General features: G+C 38.9%; 1 protein-coding gene across 9 annotated transcripts in view; it reads left to right on the forward strand.

Annotated features, from left to right (window-relative positions):
* Positions 1-21,636, forward strand: part of ITFG1 (integrin alpha FG-GAP repeat containing 1) — a 218,268-nt gene that overhangs the window by 10,231 nt on the left and 186,401 nt on the right. For all 9 annotated transcript variants that reach the window (XR_013347660.1, XR_013347662.1, XR_013347658.1 and 6 more), the window contains exons 4-6: positions 1,973-2,030; positions 3,493-3,567; positions 16,358-16,452. Coding sequence is in view for 2 of the 9 variants with exons in the window: in XM_077831061.1 (XP_077687187.1) it covers positions 1,973-2,030; positions 3,493-3,567; positions 16,358-16,452 (228 nt within the window). In the remaining 7 variants the exon portion in view is untranslated. The remainder of the gene's footprint in view (positions 1-1,972; positions 2,031-3,492; positions 3,568-16,357; positions 16,453-21,636) is intronic.

The raw sequence follows: 21,636 nt of genomic DNA on the forward strand, positions 1-21,636 counted from the left end.
ATGAAAGTGCAGGGTGAAAGGAAACAATATAACTGACTGCTTTGAGCAGGGATGGACAGAGATATGCCAGGGACAGTTGGATGTAGGGTTTGAGAGGTCTGTGGGGGGAGCAGTGCTGGACACCCAGCCAGTTTACACTTCCACATAGTCTCCTCGTTAATAATTACACCTTCCAATTTACATTGTGCTACAGTCTTAAACAACACACTGAATAAAGAAAAGAAGTACTTGTGGCACCTTAGAGACTAACAAATTTATTTGAGCATAAGCTTTCGTGAGCTATAGCTCACTTCATCGGATGCGTTCAGTGGAAAATACAGTGGGGAGATTTATATACACAGAGAACATGAAACAATGGGTGTTATCATACACACTGTAAGGAGAGTGATCACTTAAGATGAGATAATACAAGCAGGAGAGCGGGGCGGGGGAGGAAGAAAACCTTTTGAAGTCACCTACTACAGGACAGGCCCAATAAAGAAAATAACAGAACGCCACTAGCCATCACCTTCAGCCCCCAACTAAAACCTCTCAAACGCATCATCTAGGATCTACAACCTATCCTGAAGGACGACCCATCACTCTCACAGATCTTGGAAGACAGGCTAGTCCTTGCTTACAGACAGCCCCCGCAACCTGAAGCAAATACTCACCAGCAACCACAGAACAGAACCACTAATCCAGGAACCTATCCTTGCAACAAAGCCCGTTGCCAGCTGTGTCCACATATCTATTCAGGGGACACCATCATAGGGCCTAATCACATCAGCCACACTATCAGAGGCTCGTTCACCTGCACATTTACCAATGTGACATATGCCATCATGTGCCAGCAATGCCCCTCTGCCATGTACATTGGGCAAACTGGACAGTCTCTACGTAAAAGAATAAATGGACACAAATCAGACATCAAGAATTATAACATTCATAAACCAGTCGGAGAACACTTCAATCTCTCTGGTTACTCGATTACAGACCTAAAAGTCGCAATATTACAACAAAAGGACTTCAAAAACAGACTCCAAGGAGAGACTGCCGAATTGGAATTAATTTGCAAACTGGATACAATTAACTTAGGCTTGAATGGAGACTGGGAGTGGATGGGTCATTACACAAAGTAAAACTATTTCTCCATGTTTATTCCCCTTTCCCCCCCCCCCCCCCCCGTGTTCCTCAGACGTTCTTGTCAACTGCTGGAAATGGCCCACCTTGATAATCACTACAAAAGGTTTTCTCCCCCCCCACCCCCCCGCTGGTATTAGCTCATCTTAAGTAATCACTCTCCTTACAGTGTATATGATCACACCCATTGTTTCATGTTCTCTGTGTATATGTCTCCCCACTGTATTTTCCACTGAATGCATCCGATGAAGTAAGCTGTAGCTCACGAAAGCTTATGCTCAAATAAATTTGTTAGTCTCTGAGGTGCCACAAGTACTCCTTTTCTTTTTGTGAATACAGACTAACACGGCTGCTACTCTGAAACACTGAATAAAGAATACTTTTCAGGTACATTTTGTGCATATGTTATATCTGGACAAGTTTTTGTCCCAACGGGTTCAGATTATCCTTATTAACCATATTTTCACATGCTTCAATCTACGTTTTAGTATTATTTTATAAGATTACTAACCTAGGTAGAAATGGACTTTTGTAGTAAGGGTTATTTTTGTAATTTTGTTGAGCCCCCACATTGCTATAGATGGTAAGTTCCAGAGTTGGGTCTCTGAATTGCCTTTCTTCTTTGTGCTGGCAATTAAAATTTACATGGAGTTCAAAGCCGTCAGTTATATTGTTTGTGCTGAAGGCTGGCTGCGCTTTTGATGATCTGTACACTAGCCCAACAAACAAAATCACTAAACAGCTTTGGAAGACCTAAAGTTAATAAAGAATATAGTATAATGAGGGCTGGGTGTCTTAATGTCATAAAATGCGTGCAATTTAATCAAGTGAATGCTTTCTCTGTTTTCAGATTATAATCGTAAAACTGTGTTAAATAAAACTTTTCATGATGAGCCTCTAATTATGGAGTAAGTATGTATGGCATCTTACCTTGAACAAAACTTGCAGAAATAAATTAGAACATAAATGTTAAATATTAAAAAATATTTAACATTTAAGTGTTTAGTTTATTTAACAATGTCAAATTAAAACACCTAATATCTTAAGTCTGAAATGTGCCCGATATTAAAAACACAACATGAAATCATCCAGGCTGTAGGTTGTCGCATTTCCTCGAGGTGAAGTCTCATGACTTGCTGCCTCTAGACCAGGCATTTAGGCTTCAATTTACTGTGATCACCTCAATAGATTGGTCTTTAATTCTACATCTGCAGTCCTCGTCTCTCAGGGACAGTGACAGAGTTAACAAAGTGACTGGCCAGTGTTCATAAAACCAAGTATTTATTCAGAACAAAAGCATTACAGAGAAAACAATAAACAGCTTACATGCATGCTTACCAGATAATACTTGGCCGCTACATAGGACCGTGGTAGGTTTCGTAGTACTCCAGGTCCTCTCATGAGGTCTGTATCTCTTGTCACAGTCTCATGTCAGTGCTTGGATGCAGTGAGAGTAATCTCTCCATGTAGCCAGATAGTCACTTTATACTGTTTGTTTGCCCAGGTGACATCAATCAGATCAGTTCATGCAGTTTTCCCCAGGGTGGAGGTTTCTCTAGACTTGTTACAGGCCTACTGATTCACATTAATTATCCCTGTCCCTGCCAAGTGATCTTAGTTCCTGCAGGAAACTCCTGTACCTCCCCCAGTGGAGCTAGAATATAATCCAAACAGATACATATTACATGTATGAAGTAGATACTATAGTCTTTGGATATTCCATGCATCTGTCATACTACTTATGTCATCTTTGCAACCTCAAATAAGCAGCCCTTCTGCACAATCACAGTGATTGGTGAACTCAAATTTCATGTTTGCTGAGGCTGTTTACTTCAGAGTATGTTGTAGGAAAGGTTAAAAGTCCTCATTGACCTAGGAGAAGCAGGGAGGCTACCACAACTGATAAGGACTGTGAGGAGATTAAGGTAGGACAGTGGAGGAGACAGGCGCAGAGATCTGCTAAAAGGATGGTGGCTGGTAGGTAATCATTCTAATAGGTCTGGTTAGGGTAGGGATTGTGGGCATGTTGATTTAAACTTTCCCTTTACATTTTAGTAGTTTACGCTTAACACAGTACTGCACTGTATTTGCTTCTCTCCAACCCCCATCCCCACCTCTTCCCCCGTTGCTTCCTGATTGCATAGTTCTGGTTCTAACTGAGGTGTGTGGTTGACCAGTCAGTCTGTAACTCTGTTCATAACTCTGATGTTCTACTGTAGTGCAGACTAGAACTGAATCTTCAGAGAAGAATGCACAGAATCAAGTTTTTCAATTCTTAGAGTCCCAAATACAAAGGGATGATTTAGAATAGTCAGACTGAACATTTTTAATAAAGGATAAGATGACACAGCTTGTTTTTCACATTTTCAGCTTCAATGGTGATTTAATTCCTGATGTCTTTGGTGTCACAAACGAGTCAGATAGGCCTCAGATACTGATAGGCAGGTAAGCTAAAATGTTTACTTATTTATTAGCATGTAACATGAATGTTTATATCAGTTGTTGGCACACCCAATTCTACTGTAAGTGTAAGTGCATGAAATTTCCATGTTGAGCGGGTGGTGTATAGACATGGAGCTCTTGTGTTGGCCCTCTTCCTCTTGATATCTTAAGGAGCAATGTTCTGTGTACTCTGTGGCACACAGGATCTAATTTCTGTGCACTTCTGTGTAATAAACTAGAAATTCTGTGGCGGTTTCAAGAACCTAAAACTTGAGTAACGGTGGCTGGTATGAGAAAGTACATGGTGGTTTCTTGCAACTACACCTCTACCCCGATATAATGCTGTCCTCGGGAGCCAAAAAATCTTACTGCGTTATAGGTGAAACCAAGTTACATCGAACTTGCTTTGATCCATTGGAGCGTGCAGCCCCTCCCCCCCCGGAGTGCTGCATTACCACATTATATCCAAATTTGTGTTCTATTGGTCACATTGTATCGGGGTAGAGGTGTATTATGGTGTACAGTGGTAATGAATTCAATTTCATTTATTTTTATTATGGTAGAACATAGGTGCCAGAGTCTTTTTGATTGGTGCTGTGCAAATATGTAACAAAAACCTGTCATCTGTGTACACACTGAAGTCTATAACTTATATTTGGCCTAATACACTCCAAGATTCCATTCATATAAATGCAAAAGTATGTCAGAAGATACCAGTGTGCTGTTCATTAGTGATTAGGGAACAGACATGAAAAATGTGTGCAATATTTTTCATGTGCTCAGATTGAGGCATAAAGTATGTATAGTTTTGACATACACAGAGGTACACTTGGCTGGTTCAGGGATTAATAGTAAAATATTGCCTAAAGATGAAATTAGTTCCTGATATTGTGTTGCCTAAAGCCTTTGGAACAAATTTTAACTGAGTGAATGCTGTTGGGGTTTTTGTTTACACCAATTACTGTTGGACTAAGTCTATAATTGTCTTGTTTTCTTTTCCTCCCTTCCACTTACTTGTTGGTTCCTTGTGGGAGTAGTCTCCTGTATAAGAATAGGCTGGGGCTCTCTGCACCTTCCGCCTACACTACAGCAAAGAGATCAAATGCACAATATGAAAATATTAAGTTTTTTCCATTTTTTATTTATTTTTAATTGCTTTTAAATATCCAGTAGTAATTCCCGTGCAGTAATACCTTGTTGAATTTTAGCTTTTGAAATAGCTGCATTTAAGCAAGAGGCAATTTACAAGAGAACATTTACTTCCAAATTTGTGGGGGTTTTGTTTTGTTTTAAAAGCTTTATCTGACTCCTTTTTAAATACTGTTATGTGGGTGTGGTGATGTTGGGAGAATGTATGCATCAGAATTAAGTTAACTGTTCCATATTTATTCAGTTATGGTTTATATCTTCCTTTTCCTAATCTTATATATTTGCAGGGAAGACCACTTGACTTAATTACCCCAAGACTGTTCTTTAACCTTTTATATTTTTTTTTAGGGTTTTCTATAGCACCTATCATTATAGTATCTAATGTTCACCAAGTCAAATATGTCTGCATGGAGAAACTATTATGTGTAAGAGGGTATATGTCTAGGGTCTTGAATGGTAAGTATTTGGGGTGACTAGTCTCTTCTCCCCTTCTCCATGTTACCCTGGCTACACTCTATATTTAGTGTGCTAGTTCTATAAGAGCTATTGCAAGTATGTCTCAACCTGGGAATCACACCCCAAATACTTCAGGAAAACCAATAGTAAAGAACTGCATTATTTTTCTTTGGGAATTCAGATTAAAAACCCCAAGCTTCAAATGCAGACCTATCCTAAAAGAGCAGAGATCTATCAAGGAAGAGAGATGCATTTTTCCTCAGGATTAGAGCAGCAATGAGAAAATAAAAGTCCTTTCCTGTATTTCTCTAACTGCAAACTTATAGTTGGGTGTCTGGTGGTTAGAATTTCAAGAACAGTGGAACAGAATATGAATCTCTTTAACAAAAAGCTGGTTTCAGTATAAGACTTGCTAGTGAATACTGGAATAAAAATTTAAACTTTATCTGGGATTTCTGGTTATACCCTGAGCAAAGGACTTTCTTGGTGATTAGAAGATGTTGTAGACATGGGTAATATAGCAAAAGCAGGATAAAAGCACATGCATCCCCATCAGATAGTAGAGACAGTTTAAAAAAATAAAATGCCTATAGGGAAAATGAGAATGAGAGGTTAGCTAAGAAAACTAATAGTAAAGAACTGTTTTTTTCTTTTTCTTTGGGAATTTAGATCAAAAACCTATTTGACACAGTATGCTCTCAGTTACTTTAAACATGGTCCTGGTTCTGCAGCTTAACAAGTTGGAGGAGCAGCTCAAAGACTGTTCACCCTTCCAAAGTGCTAGTTTATGAATCCTACCTGGCGAAGAAAAGGATCACTTCAGCTAGTAATACCTACTATGAATGGGATTTACCTGGGACATAAATTTGAGTCATTCTGGGTTACTAGCATAATCCTTCCATGAACAACTGTTAAGCAGGGTATATAGAGCCTACACTTCATGTTCTTTATGAAATTATATGTGGAAAGTATTCTGGTTTCTAGATAGAGGAACTTCATTGAAGACAGAAAGTCTGAAGTCTGTATAGAATAGGGATCTCTATAATAGGCAACTAGGCCCAAACTCAGAATTTACACTTTTGCCTTTTACAAGAGTATGGTACAAATTGGGAAGATAGCAGAACTGGATTTTAAGGAGAGAATTGAAGGAGGAAAGAGAAGCTACATGGCCTATGTGATCAGGGAATTTATTCTGAGGTTAGGGGACAGCATGCATGGGGACCAAGGTGATTATTGGAGGTGAACGTGAAGGAACTGTAAAGATAAAAAGCAGCTGCTTGTAGGTCATGACCAGGAAAACTTGGAGATGATCAAAGATGTAGGTAGAGGCAAAATTATATAGAGCTTAGAAGGTAGGGCAAAGTTTTTGAATTGGAAGCAGAAAGAGAGAAGTTAATGAAAGGAGGGGTTAGAGTTGGCTGAACAACGTGACTTTCGGTTGTGACTGGAGAGGTACTCGGGAGAGATGCAGCACAGAGAAGGCTTGAGTAATGTAACTTGTTTCATATTTACATCAGATTCGTTTTGCACATCACATTACTCATTCATACTCAGATCAGATTCATTTTGTACTTATTTTCAGTTTTTAAAATCCATAATTACTTAGTTTATAACTTGCAACAAGGTATAAAACCAACAACTTTTGGGTAATGAACTTCACAAATTTAAAAATAATTAACGATAAATGCATTAAAATTCTCTAGCCGGTCCTACACTTAACTTCAATGAGTTGAGCTCATCAAAGTTTTATGCACATAAAAGTTTCATGCTTCAGTACTTTGACTGGTTGGCGATCTAAGCTAATGTTCTTTTTGCGTGGTCCATACTGCTCCTTGTAACTTGCAAAACTCGTAACATCCAGAGTTCCTGGATAACCCAAATTAGCTCTGGTTCTCACTTCTACTTCTCTTCTGCAGGATTCCTGAGCTCTGCAGAAGGTGGGGGAGTATCAAAAGTTGTGCAGCAGAAAAGCAGCAGAGACAGCCCACTGTTGTGGGGGGCTCAGGATTTCCTCAGGAGAGGGTTATATATGCTGCTTTTCTTCTGTGGACCTTAGTCCATCATGGTTTTCTTTGTGAAGTCTTTTGAGCTCAGCACATGAAGCTTTCTATGTGAATTGCTAGCAGCCTGGTACATGGAAAAATACCCAACCCATTGTATATATTCTTTTTTTCTTCAATTTTTTCTTTTGAAGTTTTGTGGACTTTCTTAATTTACAGAGAATATTACAGTAACAAAACAGTCCCACGTGTTTAAAACTGTGGAAATGACCTGACCAGCTAAAGTAATTTATATAAACATTCTAGTACATTTAAATATGAAATATTTAGTTTGTACCCAACAATTTAATTTAAAGTTTTAATTTTCTAAAGAGAATTTACCTGACTGTGCAATTGATATTGCATGATTATGTATAAAGTTTATTTAGTTTGGGTGTAACTCAGTAAAATGGAAAATTTAACACGTTGCCTTCACAAAGGTTGAGGGGAATACCTGTTGAACAACAAGGCTTAACCTATTTGGAAAATCAAGCTGTATTCTCTGCCTATTATATTGCTACCCTGTACAGATACAGATAAGATACATCACCTACTATACATTACCAGTGGAAGAAAAGAAATAACTGCTAAACAAGAGTCTAGAATCAGAACATCGATAGCAATGTGGTTCATGAAAGTAGAAATGAACACATCTCACTTTCACAGCTATATTAAGTCTGAAAACAATTCAAAATCCTTTTAAAAAGAAAAATGGCCGACACACCCAAGCAGAAAAATTCAAACTTGGTTCCCTCTACAAATAGTAATGTGAGTACTTAGCTTTAGGCACCTATGTACTAATATGTGCATCTTTAGGTCTGATCTTCTGATGTACTGAGTTCTTTCAATTCCTGTCAATTTCATTAGGCATTTAGGACACAGGCTCCTAGATCAGTTGTGCATTACATCATTTCACTGGAACAGCCCCCTCTTTCTGTTCACACCTCTGTTTTTTAGTAATGTCTGCTTAAATTAAATCACAAGTAATGAATAGCAGTTTTGAGTCTCAGAACGCACTGTTTTTTCAGCTTTTAACTGGAACTTTGTAGTATTATCTAACATCTGATTATTTAGTAGTTTGTATTAATATGAAAATGTACAATGATATTTGCTGCATAGTAAATCCAGATGTAGTTAGTCTCTGACAGCTGTTTGGGGTTTTTTTGTGTATATAATCAACACTGATGCTCATCACTTTAAAAGAAATGGTTTGTTGTGAAGTGTTTTGAATTTCCCTGGGGCATTTTTTAGTTGTTGTGTCAAGAGAAGCCCAATAGAACTAGAGAAGTCAATCAGATTATACCTGTTTCCATAGAAACCGTACATCAGCATTTCTAACTTTCCATCTTCCTGGACCTTAAGCAATGTATAATTAAATAATTTTTTTTTCTTGATATTAGTCTGATACGTTGTTGTCCAAGATAGATAGTGAGAGGTTTTAGCAAATGTGTAACCAATTTACTCAAAATGTAATCATTGCTAGTAGCGTCATTTTAATATCATTCTCAATAAGAGCATTTCCTTTTACTACAGGGTTATTTGAAGATTTCTAGATCTTTTTTGACAAACAAAGAATTACAGTATAGGACTGGAAACAATATTGTGATTATTTTTAAATCCTGCAAATGTATAATTGGAAGTCCTTATGCCCGTCTAAAAGAGAGTTTTTTGACCATTAATCTCAGCTTGAATTTTATCAAGTTGACTTTTATTTAAATCTGAGATTTATGGAACAAAGCCTGCAAATTCCCCCAAGGGTGTTCATGACAGTAAGTGTAACCTTGCAGTGATTATATTGGAAGCTTTTATCAGCTTTCTAGGAGAACAGCACAGTTAATATTCTGTGAAGAAATATTTATAACAACACGTTGGTACAAAGAAATAGATTAATAGTTCAAAAGAAGGTTGAATGTTATAGGTCAGAATATAATCTGTTTGATAATGTTTGGAAAATATAGCTTTATTTTATTTCCTTACAAAACCAATGTTTAGTTTTTAATGGAAAAAGTTTAGGCTTGTCATGGAGATTTCAACAGTTCTCCATTTTCTTAATTGTTTTATAGTTCTCTAGAAGTAAATGTTCTGGAATATAATTTTAGTAGATCTGTTTTTAATTGCACAGGATGGTTTTTTCTGTGTTTGTTTCAAAGTTTCATAGTTAAATCTTAAATCTATGGAAGATACACTTTGGATACTGATATTTGCTGATCTTAACCCTTACAACTACAGACAATGAGAACTATTTTGGGTGTTGGGGAAAACCTAATTAGAGCTATGTTTGAAATAACTGAATCACTACTAACACCCATCATGTAGTGTCTGATTAACATTGAGTTGAATTTTTACCAAATGTAATAGTTAAGACTTCTGCATATGAAAAATAACGTCTTATTCAAACACTGTCCTTTGAAAGGCTTGCCATGCTGGAACCTGAAAGCTTGGAAATATTTGTGGATATTTGTTTGATTGAAAAACATGAACCAGGATGGTGATGTGAACATTTTAATAAGAGCTTGGAAATAAGCCCGCCTAATTAAACAAACTGCAGCATGAAAGAGCAGAAATGTAGCGAAGAGCAGCTATTCACGGTGAATTAAGGCAGCTATTTTCTATGATCACCTACAGTACAATCTTCAGACAGTTCCATATTAAATACAATTCATATAATCACAGACGTGTTTTTTCTAGTTCTGTTAAATTATGTCTTTGTAGTTTCCACTTGAAAGAAGTATGATCCATGGGTAGAAAAGTTTAGTTTTCAGAAGATGAACATGAACAACATGTTTTAATCAAAAACTTCTGTAGACAGGGCTTGGTTTTTCTCCCTTTTTATTACACTAATGTGAGCTCAAAGGAGAGCAGGTCACCTTTGCTCTGAATTGTAACTTACCACCAGAATAGCTTTACAAATATTAAGTCTTTATAGATTGAAGAAGATAGGTGGAGCTGGGAAATGATTTGGAAACCCACTTGAGTGGAACAGTGGTTCTGTGTCTCTCATTCAAAGGTAGACTCTTTTAGATAACAAAAAATGAGTCATGCCTGTGGAAAGTAGCAATAAAGAAAGCAACAAAGGAAGAGCTTTAAAAGCTAAAACTGCCAGTGTTCTGTATTCACTTTAAATATGGTCCTTATATTATCTGAGTTAGGCGTATGCTGCTTCTTGCAACTCAGTTCTCATTGCTAGATTGTGTCCAGACTTATTTAGAAGTGTAGTATTTATTCATTGAAGAGGAAAAAAGGACAAGACATATGAGGAATGTGGCCTAACTAGGCTGCAACTTCACTAACTTAAGTTGCAGCCTAGGGAAATTATCAGGCAATGACTCTGCTGCATACCTTCTTCCTGTAATCTGCACCATCTGAGGGCTTGTCTGCACTCAGTAATTTACAGCGCTGCAGCTTTCTTGCTGAGGGATGTGAAAAAACACCTGCCCTGAGCGCAGCAAGTTTCAGCGCTGTAAAGTGCCAGTGTAAACAGTGCACCTGCGCTCTGCCATGACTACACAAACCATGTTAAAGTGCTGCCGCGGCAACACTGTAGCATTGCCAGTGTAGACGAGCCCTTAGTCAGGGCTGCTACCATTCTTGCGGTCTCCAGACCTTTAACCTGGTTCCAGCAACACTGTTGTGATTCCACTACCCTCCCCTCAGACAAGGGTTGAGGATATGTTGTGTGTGGGAATGGCTGGCTCCTTGCTGTACCAGCCATGAGGAGCCCCATCTCTTTTTTTACCACCATCTTTAGTAAATGTCCTCCCCTAATTCTTATTTCAGTTCCAGTTCATCAGTGAACTGAATCTCACATGCACTGGACATCTGTTGAGCTGCAAAAACATGACCACCTTACTACCTAAACTGCCCGCTGGGTCTGTGGCCTGCTGACAGGAAGGTGAAAAAAATCCACATCTCCCAGGCCAATCTGGTAGTCAGGAGAAAAAGTTTTTCTCAGCTCCAAAAATGTGGCCAGCAGGGTCCAGAAATATGCTCCTACTCTAATTTGAAGGGAAGGACCAGGAAGGCTGTTACTGCCAGACACAGGATTACACTTGGGCAGTGGAAAGGGTTTATAAGCCCTCCCTTTGGATAAACCAGTAGACCGTCTACAACACCCTTCTTTCCAGCCAAGAAGTCCCACTACCTGCTTCTCCCAAGTTTATGAGGAGTCTGTGCACGCATTAGGGAGGTGAGGTATAAATAGGGAAGGCAAGTCTTAAAAGATCCCATGGGAATTCCTTCCCCTGCTGCCCCTGACAAAGCCTTCACTTCTGGGCTGGGTGCAGCTGTTTAATTTCCTGCAATTCTTGCACTCTCTTAAATACCACCCCTCCCCAAATCCTCTTTGTGGATGCATATTAGCACTCAACCATAACCTGTAGCACTTTGTAGCACTGCATGCAATCAGCACTCAACCATAACCTGTAGTCCCATCTCCAAAATAGGAATTGTAAGAAGATTGAAATTTCTGCACTGGATTTTGGAATTGGAGGCCTCAAGAAGCCTTAGAACTACTCTGTACCTTTCCACACCTTAACAAGACAAGTCTCCCTGTGAAATTCAGTTGTGCTGCCCCAAGCCAGAGCTCCCTTTTTTGTCTTGCTGACTGTCATAATGAAGCCGTGCTGCTTTTATTGCACCAAACAATGGTTTAAAAAGATAGAAGATAATGCTAACAGCAATGAAAAATCACTTGGAGATGCACTGGTGATTTGAAAATAATGGTGCAGTTCATAGGCGCTGATTCCATGGGTGCTCCGGGGCTGGAACACCCATGGGGGAGAAAATGGTGGGTGCTGAGCACCCACAGGCAGCCCCTCTATCAGCACCTCCCCCTCCTTCCCCCACCAGCTCCTGCCCGCCTGCGTCCTGCCCATCGCGATTAGCTGTTCCGTGGCGTTTGGAAGCTGTGGGGAAGAGGAACGAGGATGCGTCACACTCAGGCAGAATGGGGCAGGAAGAGGCTGGGTTGGGGTGGAGCAGGGGTGGGAAGATGTGGTGTGGGGCTTTGGGGGCAAGGGGTGGCGTGGCGGTGGGGCCTGGGGCAGAGCCGGGGGTTGAGAATCCCCTGGCACAATGGAAAGTTGGCGTCTGTGGTGCAGTTTACAGGCCCAGAGCGGCATCACACAACGTTATCTTATATAAGTAACAATGACCATTCCCTGGATGTGAATGCTATAGAAAACTATTAAATGACTTTATAAAGACAAAGACACTTTTCTTAAAATACAGTAATTAAAGTTGTTTAACACATTCTCAGTCGTCAAAATCTAAATTGTGTATAAAATATAGAATACACTTCAAATTCAGTATTTGACTAAGTGAAATGCGTGTAGCTTTTTGAACTCCCTAATGATTAATTTTACCCAACGCCTGTTAGCTAGAAGTTGATAAAGATTTGGGGGCTGGAAAATACCAGTAAAATGCCCCAGTTGTGAAAAGAGGAGGGTACTGGTGAGGCTGCCAGGTGATGTTCCAGCGTCTATGTGTAGAGTAGTCAATAGAAGTCAGATGGGCTCTTTGCCCAAATTTAGTCTTATGCTCAGAAACGCAACAAAGCTGTCTCAGGTAGCAGGCTATGATGCTGAGGGTTGTCTTAAACCCTTTTGGTCACATTCCCAAAAGTATAGCAGCATGAGACAGAAGAGAGTGCTTTTATCGAGTGCACCAACGTCTATGTTGATTCCATGCAGCAAGCTCATTGAGATGGGGAAACTCCATTTGCAGCACACGTTTCCCTCCTCTGCACCAAGGAGAAAAGTAGGAACCACGTCATAAGGCAATGCCTGGCTTGGTACTGTGTTCGTTTCTGTGGAAGATACCTCTGGTATCTGGGGTAGGCTACAGTAGATTCCTATTCCCTGGTTTCATGTTTCTCTGTATTGGTGCTTGAGCATTAGTTTCCCCTGACACTGAATGCTGTGGGATTCTGTATTGAGTGCCCCTTTAGTTGATATGGGCAAAACAACATAAAACTGTAAAATCAACCTGAAGAGGTAACTATTCAAATATGCAGCTAATCTGAACCAACGAAATGGGACAAGGGCTAATCCAGTTCCCCTTGAGGAAGTCATCCCATGATGGATGAAAGGAATCAGTGCTAAATTCATACTAAGAGTAAGGAATAGTAAACAAAGTGGTGGCCACAAAACAGGCAACATCAAGCCTGCCAAATACCTGAGATTTGTATTGCGTCCTGAAAGTAGCCAATAAAGACCTCCAAATGGCTGTTCTAGGAAGAGCTGGATTTAGGGACAGGTGGCTGCCTGGGGTGCCGGGTTTGAGGTTTTTGTTTTTGTTGTACAGATCCTAGCGTGCAAATAATTTTACAACAGATAAACCTTACCAAAGAAAGCCCACTTCTGACTGAACCTAGGGATTACAAGCAGACCCCCTTCTGACTAATAGTAACTGCATTACAGTCTGTTTGTAACTTGTAAAATTTCAAAATTGTTTTGGTTCTTCCCCTTTGAACTATTGTATCAAGTGAAGGAGATACTTTTTCATTGTCTGAGAAATATTCTGATACTGTACCTTGTTCTGACTTGATATGGTGCTATGGTGATTTATGGTTCATACTTTGGGTAACTTATAACTAACTGCACAGCTTGAATTTCAGATTGGACTGTTGTGACAGATTATTTTATGCTTTCCCAGATCTGTATTCCCATTAATTTTAGTTTGTGCACTTTGTTGCAGCCTGAGTATTTCTTTACCTATTTTCCTAACGCATTACTTAGGTAACTAGAGTGGTTCCTGCACATTCATTTTTCTATAACTTAAAATACTGTGTTTCAGCAACTTAACAAATGGCCCTTTCTTCCAGGCAGATATGTTGGGCCAAAGTCATCCCTGTGTATTTTTTTTTTTTTAATGTAGGATCTCAATAAATCCTTCTCTTTAAAATGATTGCAAGGGTAAACGTAGGCATATGAGAGAGAAAGGGGTGAAAATGGAACAAAGGAGGGGAATAATATTGCCTTAGTCTCTTTGAATAATAGTTCCAATAATTAAACGTAAAATTAGTTGAAAGCCAGTCCAGTAAGCTAACCCTTGTTCCTGAAACCTCTTAATCCACTGTAACATAACTATACAAAAATCTGTTAAAAGAATGTTAAAGTTGACAAGTCAGGCATTCAAAATTAGGAAGTAATAGAATTAAGCTTGTTCGTGTGTCTGTTGTTAACATTAACTCCATTATTTGGCAGCAGTAGTAGGGGTTATGTAACTTCACCAGTGGGTTAACTATGCGGAAGTGGCCCCATTTTATAGACATCATAACCAAGCATAATGATGTGACAGATTCTGTCTAGCATGTGAAGTGAATGAGACTTGGGTTCCCCATTGGAGAACCAGGTTATCTTCACAGCTTCTGCAAGAAGTGACCTTGTGCAACTTATATTTTGTCTGTAAAATGGGGTAGAGTTGGGAGAGACGTAATACTTGCGCTCCTCAGAGGACAGTGATATGGGAACTTGCTCAATGAGTGTGTCTTGTATAGTGCACAGAATTATTATAACCAGTTGGTTGAAAAGACGACGTTCAACTCATGGTGCACCTTTCCCTGAGGATCAGGGAAGGAGGATCAGTTTTATTTGTGTACCATTGTGTGGCCACTGCAGAGCAAGGGCAGATGCACAGTTCAGTTGGAGCGTTCAATAAATGAAGTGTGCAAGCTACTAACAAGTGCTGCTGTGCAAGTAGTGGTTTTCTGCAACTTATACTACTTATTTTTCACTAGACTTGTTCTCAAACAGTTCTCTGAACTCTTTTGCTAAAATTTTAAAATTAGAAACCTGAGGCAGAGACTGAGCATGGAAAACTTCAGCCCAAACAGTTAATGCATGTCAGTTATAAGCAATTATATAAGGATGTCATAATGAAAAATGTTATACAACTTTGATATGTCACTATTCTGTCTATGACTATCAATTAAACTACCAATTAAATACAGCTTCTTATTTGCTTTACACTTTGGCTTTTTTTGTCTAACTGTGATAGTGAGAGGCTTTCTAATTATGAAAAAAATAGATATTTTTTCAACGGCGCATTGAATAGATTTCAAATAAGAGCACCATATTCTTGTAATGTTTGGAGGCATAATTATACTTTTACAGCCCCATTTCACATGAGACTCTTAAAACAGTTGATAAAAGTTAGTTAAACCTCTCAACGCTGCTGGCAGGTAGCTAGTTAAGGATTATCCCTATTTTACAAATGAAACTGCAGAACATAGAGGTTGTGACTTGACCAAGATCACCAAGGAAATCTGACAGATCTTGGACAAAAACACAGATCTCCTTATTTGCTGTGGTTTCATCATTCATAGTTGTAAAATACTATTTGACTCTCTCTTTTATGAAATGTTGCATTAGGGTTAATGTAACATGGTCATAATTCAATTTGAGAATTTTTAAAATAAATGAACATTGTAATTTGCAAACCTACTTATTTTGAAATCAGTGACTCTTCAGTTATACCCAAGGCTTCCTGGTAATGAACTCCATTCCATTTCTTGTTATGGATTCTCATGCAGGGTACTCTTAACAGCCTCAGAATAATTTTAATATGTCAGTACCCAGATACTATAGTACCTGTCTGGTCTATTGCTTAATGAGATTATATTACTTATACTGTGAAAACTCAGTTTTTTAGCAAAACAAATGTGCTTAAACATAAGAGGCACAAACTACTTTTGTCAGCATGTTTATTTCTGGTTTTGTTGATCTTTTGAAATGCCACCAAGGTAAAGACTTCACAAAATAATTTGATTAAAACAGGTTATGAAAGCAAAGCAAGTTTTGTTTGTTTTGATTTGAAATATGGTAAGACTTCTGAAATTATGCTCCATTTCCTTTGGGTGTTTGTAATTCTTCGTTAAGTCTGAATCAAGTTAGTTTAAATAGCCAGGTATTACAAGAAACAAGGTTAAAAGTACCCAAGGTAAGCCATTGTATTGACAGTATTTTAGGTAAATATTGTCAAGAATTTCTCAATATATTAGGAAACCTATAAAAAACCTGAATATTAGTGAAATTTTGCTACAAAAAGCTAGAACTGTGTATTTCAAAATCTTTTAAAGAGTGGTATCAAGGTTGACAAGTCCTAAATCGTAAACACATAAGAATAGCTTTGTTTTCTTTGTCACCCAGGAATTTATCATGGCATCCTGCATTGGACTCTAAGAATAAAATGTACATACCGCACTCTCATGCATTTATAGATTTGAATAGAGACTTCACTGCAGGTGAGTCACAAATATTGTAATGTTTTATTTAATTGCCATAAAGATACTAATCTTGCTTTTAAAAAACAGATCTATTGCATTCAATAATAATAAACAGTAGATTTATGAGCTGTCAGACGGGAAAGAACAATTACATGATAAAAGGAATGTAATAGACTATAGTATATTCAATTTAATGGATGCCTTATTAATATTATTTCTTTTTAAAGTAACTCGTTACTTGTAATTTACTTTTCTTTACAACTATTATATTATTGATAGCAAGTTTAAATACATTCCAGAAAGTGTTGGTGGTTCAAAAAAGTGTTTTTACAAAGCTTTATAGGTTTTTGAATGCAAGGTACTAACTTCTGTAAATTAAATGGCTCAGTTTTTTTCAAAATGTCTGCCAAATTGAATAAGGATAGTAAAAGCTTTTAGAAAAGATGTCTCCCAACCAGCGCACTTTTCATCCTTTCTTTCGTCCGTCCTTCCGCTTTAACAAAATGTTGCAACTACAACTAACTCGAGATGATTTATTGGCCACTGTTAAAACCACATTTCTTACTCTCCAGTGGTCGGTGCTCCTTGTAACTGTGAATTCTTGGTTAAAGGTGCCCACTGTCATGGGAAGTTAAAGAGAAACAGTGTCTCTAGTTTGTTTTCTGCAGATAGCTGAAATGTTAGTTCCCCTTGCCACCACCTTCATTGTCACCATCTTGGACAAAAAATAACTTTTTTTGCATTTTAAAAAAGGGAAACTTGAATGTAATCACATCTCTCATGAGATTGGAACCCCTTAACCCACATTAATTTTTAATATAGACATAACAAGATCTGTGATTTGTGAATATGACTGTACACTTCGAGTATGTTGTCAAGTACCAGGTGTAAAATCTTGAGTAGTTAACTGCCTCTGTTGTGGGCTTTCCCTTATCTTGATACTTGAAATATTGATGCTTATGCTTATTTTCATTGCTTAGGGTACCGGATTTAAATGTGACTTGGTGCACAAGGGTTCTATTAACATCTCTTTATCCGTTCCATTTTATGTTCTCTATATTGGAGTGTGTTCTACCACTGATGCATGGGAGATTACATGTGAAACTCTCATTTACATTATCTTCTACATAATTCCTCCATTTCTGAATAGCGAATCTTATAATCGACTTAAATTTTAGTGTTTTACAAATGCATATATTATACATAACTTGTCTTAGCTTTACAAATTGTACAGTGTTTTGTATGAGTTTAAATGTAAAATTTAGCTTTAGGTCACCATAATGAGTACATTGTGTAGTACATATGTGACTTATACCTGTTCAAATGCACTCTCACATTCACAGTTAGTCTTGCCTTGGTTCCCTGCATATCAAATGAGTATTGTAATTGCTAGGTTCTCTTTGTAGATGCCTGTATTCTGTTCATAAAGTAACTTTCATAAATGTATGAAATACACTTTTGGAAAAAAGAAGTTAAGAAATGAAAGTGTGGTGGTCTATTTCAATTAGTAATCTGATCGTGAAGGGAAAGAGAAGAGTCGACAGGTTGACTTAAACAATTCCATTCTGAGTCTCAGGTACTAAGTTTTCTGCCCTAGCTCACAGTCAAACGTTTGTTTGCAGTTTTGAAACACTGCTGGACCAGGTCTTTATGTGCGAGACTCAAACTGGAAGAATTAAATACATTAAGTTAGTATGGTGAGTGTGCATTATGTTTCAGCAATGGCCATTTTTGTTCAACGTATTCTATAAACCTTATCCAATGAATTTTTTATTAGTGTTAAGGCCTATAAACAGTTAACTTGTACGGTGATTATTTTTTAGGGAGGTATATTAAAATCTACGTACAGTATATGGTTTTATTTTTCGACTTCTCTCGCCTAGCCTAGAATAGTCAAATGGCAGGATTAGTTCTTGGCAACACTCAAAATCATATACGGAGGGGAGGTAGCTAATGGAAATGCCCTTAGAGATTCATTCTGTGCTTGGTGGTGGCATATAGACACAAAGTCCTTTGCTAGCTATAGTAATTTAGCTGGTGCTAGAAACACCATCTATTATTAAGGTTGCCTGATACTTACATTGTATGACCCTGTTTTCAGTTACCTATAACTTTGCCAAACTTCAACTGTTTGGTTTGAAATTTCCAATGCCAGTTATCTTCCACAGGCAGAGTTTTTTGGAAAACTTCAGCCAAAATAGTTTAGCTATTTCTGAGAATGGAGCAAGGGGAAAATGTTTTACCAATGCTTCAAAAAAAAAAGAAAGAAAGAAAGAAAAAAGTGGCTACCCTTTCTCTGAAAAGCTCTAGTACCTCTATGCTTGGGAGTGGGGACTTGAACTTTCAAAGGAGGGACTGGACTTTGTATCAAAGATGTGCCTTTTGCTGTCCCTGTGAAAATCCACCAACATCTGACCAAGTTCTACCCCTTTGAAAAATAGCCATTCACACATGTTCAGTGGGGACTTAAGCCTGGTCTACACTAGGGTGGGGGGATCCATCTAGTCAATTTCAGCTACGTGACTACGTGACCCCTGTTCGATCGATCGCTGTCCGCCTTTCCAGTGGGTAGTGCAGACAAGCCCTTAGATACTGGCAGCTAAGTTCCCTGAAGATTCTATCCACATCTGGTATGCTCAGGACAGAGGGAGAGAGAGCTGGCAGATGGGGCAGGAGAGACTGTCATCAGATGAAGAGCTACGGGAGAATGGGCCTGACAGATGAAGGAAACTGAAACTGAGAACCAGGCTTTGTCCACACTAGCACTTTTGTTGGTTAGGGATGTGAAAAAACATACCCCTGACCGACGAAAGTTTCACCAACAAAAGTGGCTGTGTGGACAGCGCTATGTCAGCAGGAGACTGCTCGTTAGGGGAGGTTTAATTATGCTGGCAAGAGAGCTCTCTCCTGCCAGCATGGATCAGCTACACAGGAGACCTTACAGCAGCACCGCTGCAGTGGTGCTGCTGTAAGGTCTGTTGTGTAGACAAAGCTCTAATGTGGTGGTGAAGGGGATATGGAAACAGACCTGTTTAACAGTTGAGTATGGGAGAAAACATGGACTGACTGGGCAAAGAGACTGGGGTTATGGAACTGGGAATTGGTGGGCAAGAAGACTCAGACTTGGGAGTAGTGGAGACTGTGACAGGAGATCTGAAGCAGTGAGACTAAGAATTGCTGGGCAAGGAGACTGAGACTGGGATGAGAATGCTGAGGAGTGGAAAATGGGATGAGGATGAGGAGCCGGGGTTGTGGGGGAAGGGGGAGTGAGGAGACATGGACAGTAACAGGGACAGGTTGAAGGGGCCAAAGCAGAAGGGGTCTCATTTGGAGGCAATAGAGATCTTTGTCCAGTAAGCACATTTTCCTTCAGAGCCTGGAATAGAACCCAAGATTCATGACTCTTGTCCATTCTTCTGGCATCAGCAAATATCTGTGTAACCACTGTCAAAGTGTCCCATCCCCTTCTAGTATTGGTCCACACAGAGGATGAAAACCTACCACAACTATTATTCTGTTTGCTCAAGTGACAAAGGTCTGTGTGGTGGATCTAAAGGTTCCAATCCTGCTGATGATCTGTGTGGATGTCCATATGATGCAAAGTGAAAAAAAAAAATCCTTTTTAAAAAATCTAAGGTACTCCACAGAGACAGATGCAGTATGGGATCACATAATTAAAGACTGTATCACAATGTATACACACAACGGGACCAAATGAACGATTGCACAGGCAATCTTAATCCTGGCATTTCCTAACTTTTGTGTACTTTGCAACCTTATTAATGTTTTTTTAACATAGTTTTGCATGTAATTGCCTTGTTTTTAAAAAATGAAACAGAAAAAATCCTCTGTGTGATTATTCATGTGTAATAATAGACATGACATACATGTATGGTAACACAGGTTTGACTTCTATAGTACTGCCAAGCTCAAGAGATGAAAATCATGAATAGAGACCCTCTTGCTATCAAAATCATGAGTCAAACCCCACAATATCATGATTTTTTTTAAAAGATTGTGATTTTTTTAGTTTGACTGCTGATTTTACTTAATTCCACCACCCATCCCATATGTGTGTCTGTGAGACAATTTAGTGTTGCCCACGCTCCGAAATTCATTAGGCAATGTGATTTTTGGCCCCTGCTGCAGGAGCTCTTGCCAATCCCCTGCCTAGAAATTAGTTCTGGCCCCACCCCCCATCTGTTCAGGCCCACCCCCAGATTCATGTTTACTCCTCCTGGGGTTCTTCGCTCCCTCTCCAATGCCAGGGTGGGGGAGAGGAAGAGGAGTAGAGGTGACATCCAGTCTGCATTGCTCACAGGAGGAGAGCGGGAGGAGGGAGCAGACCTGTCCTGAGCTGCTTGTCTCTTTAGCTCCCTCCTGCCCCTTCCCCTCTTGGGCGAATGACTATGGGTAGAGCCCTGCATCGATACAAAATTTGTATCCACATCCAATCTGCAAACGTGCTCCACGGATATCCACATCCAATCTGCAAACAGGGTCCACGGATATCCACATCCAATCTGCAAACAGGGTCCACGGATTTGCAGGGTTTTAGATCTAAAATTTGGGTACGCATCAATCCACAAACAAGGTCAGTGGATATCTGCAGATTGCAGGGCTCTACCAAATGTAAAGTTCAGTCTTGGGTTGCAGTACATGTGGGAGAGTTAAGTGTTTTAACCAACAGGATCTAAAACTTTAAGCTTGTTGTAGATGGCCCCATTTCTTATGTGTTTGTCTTGTACCTTCCACAATGGAGCCATGATCCTGATGGGGGTCTTTGAGTGTTGCTTTGATATGAATGATTAAATGACATACTAATAAAACAAAAGGTATATTATCTGCTCTTAATTTTGTAAAAACCCTGAAATGCCTCATTTCTTACTTCCCCACGTGCTTTAGAGGCCTTTTCTGTAGCATTTTTTTTTAAAGGTGATACTTCCTAGAACATTCAATGCTTCCTTTCACAGCACATGTAGCCGAAACAGTGAATTCAGCTAAACTATTTTTGACAGCTCTGTCATTGTAAATAGCTTAACAGATTTAAAGTATGTTGAATTTTAAAAAAAACCTTTCTAGGTTGAAAACCTTTGCCAAGTTTCTGCCTAATTGATTTTCAAACTACCAATATATTAAACCCTCAAACTAGGAATTTATAGTGGAATACTTCTACATTGGCTATAGTGAAACTGTTAAGTC

The sequence above is a fragment of the Eretmochelys imbricata genome, chromosome 12 (assembly GCF_965152235.1).
Source record: "Eretmochelys imbricata isolate rEreImb1 chromosome 12, rEreImb1.hap1, whole genome shotgun sequence".
Lineage (NCBI taxonomy): Eukaryota > Metazoa > Chordata > Testudines > Cheloniidae > Eretmochelys > Eretmochelys imbricata.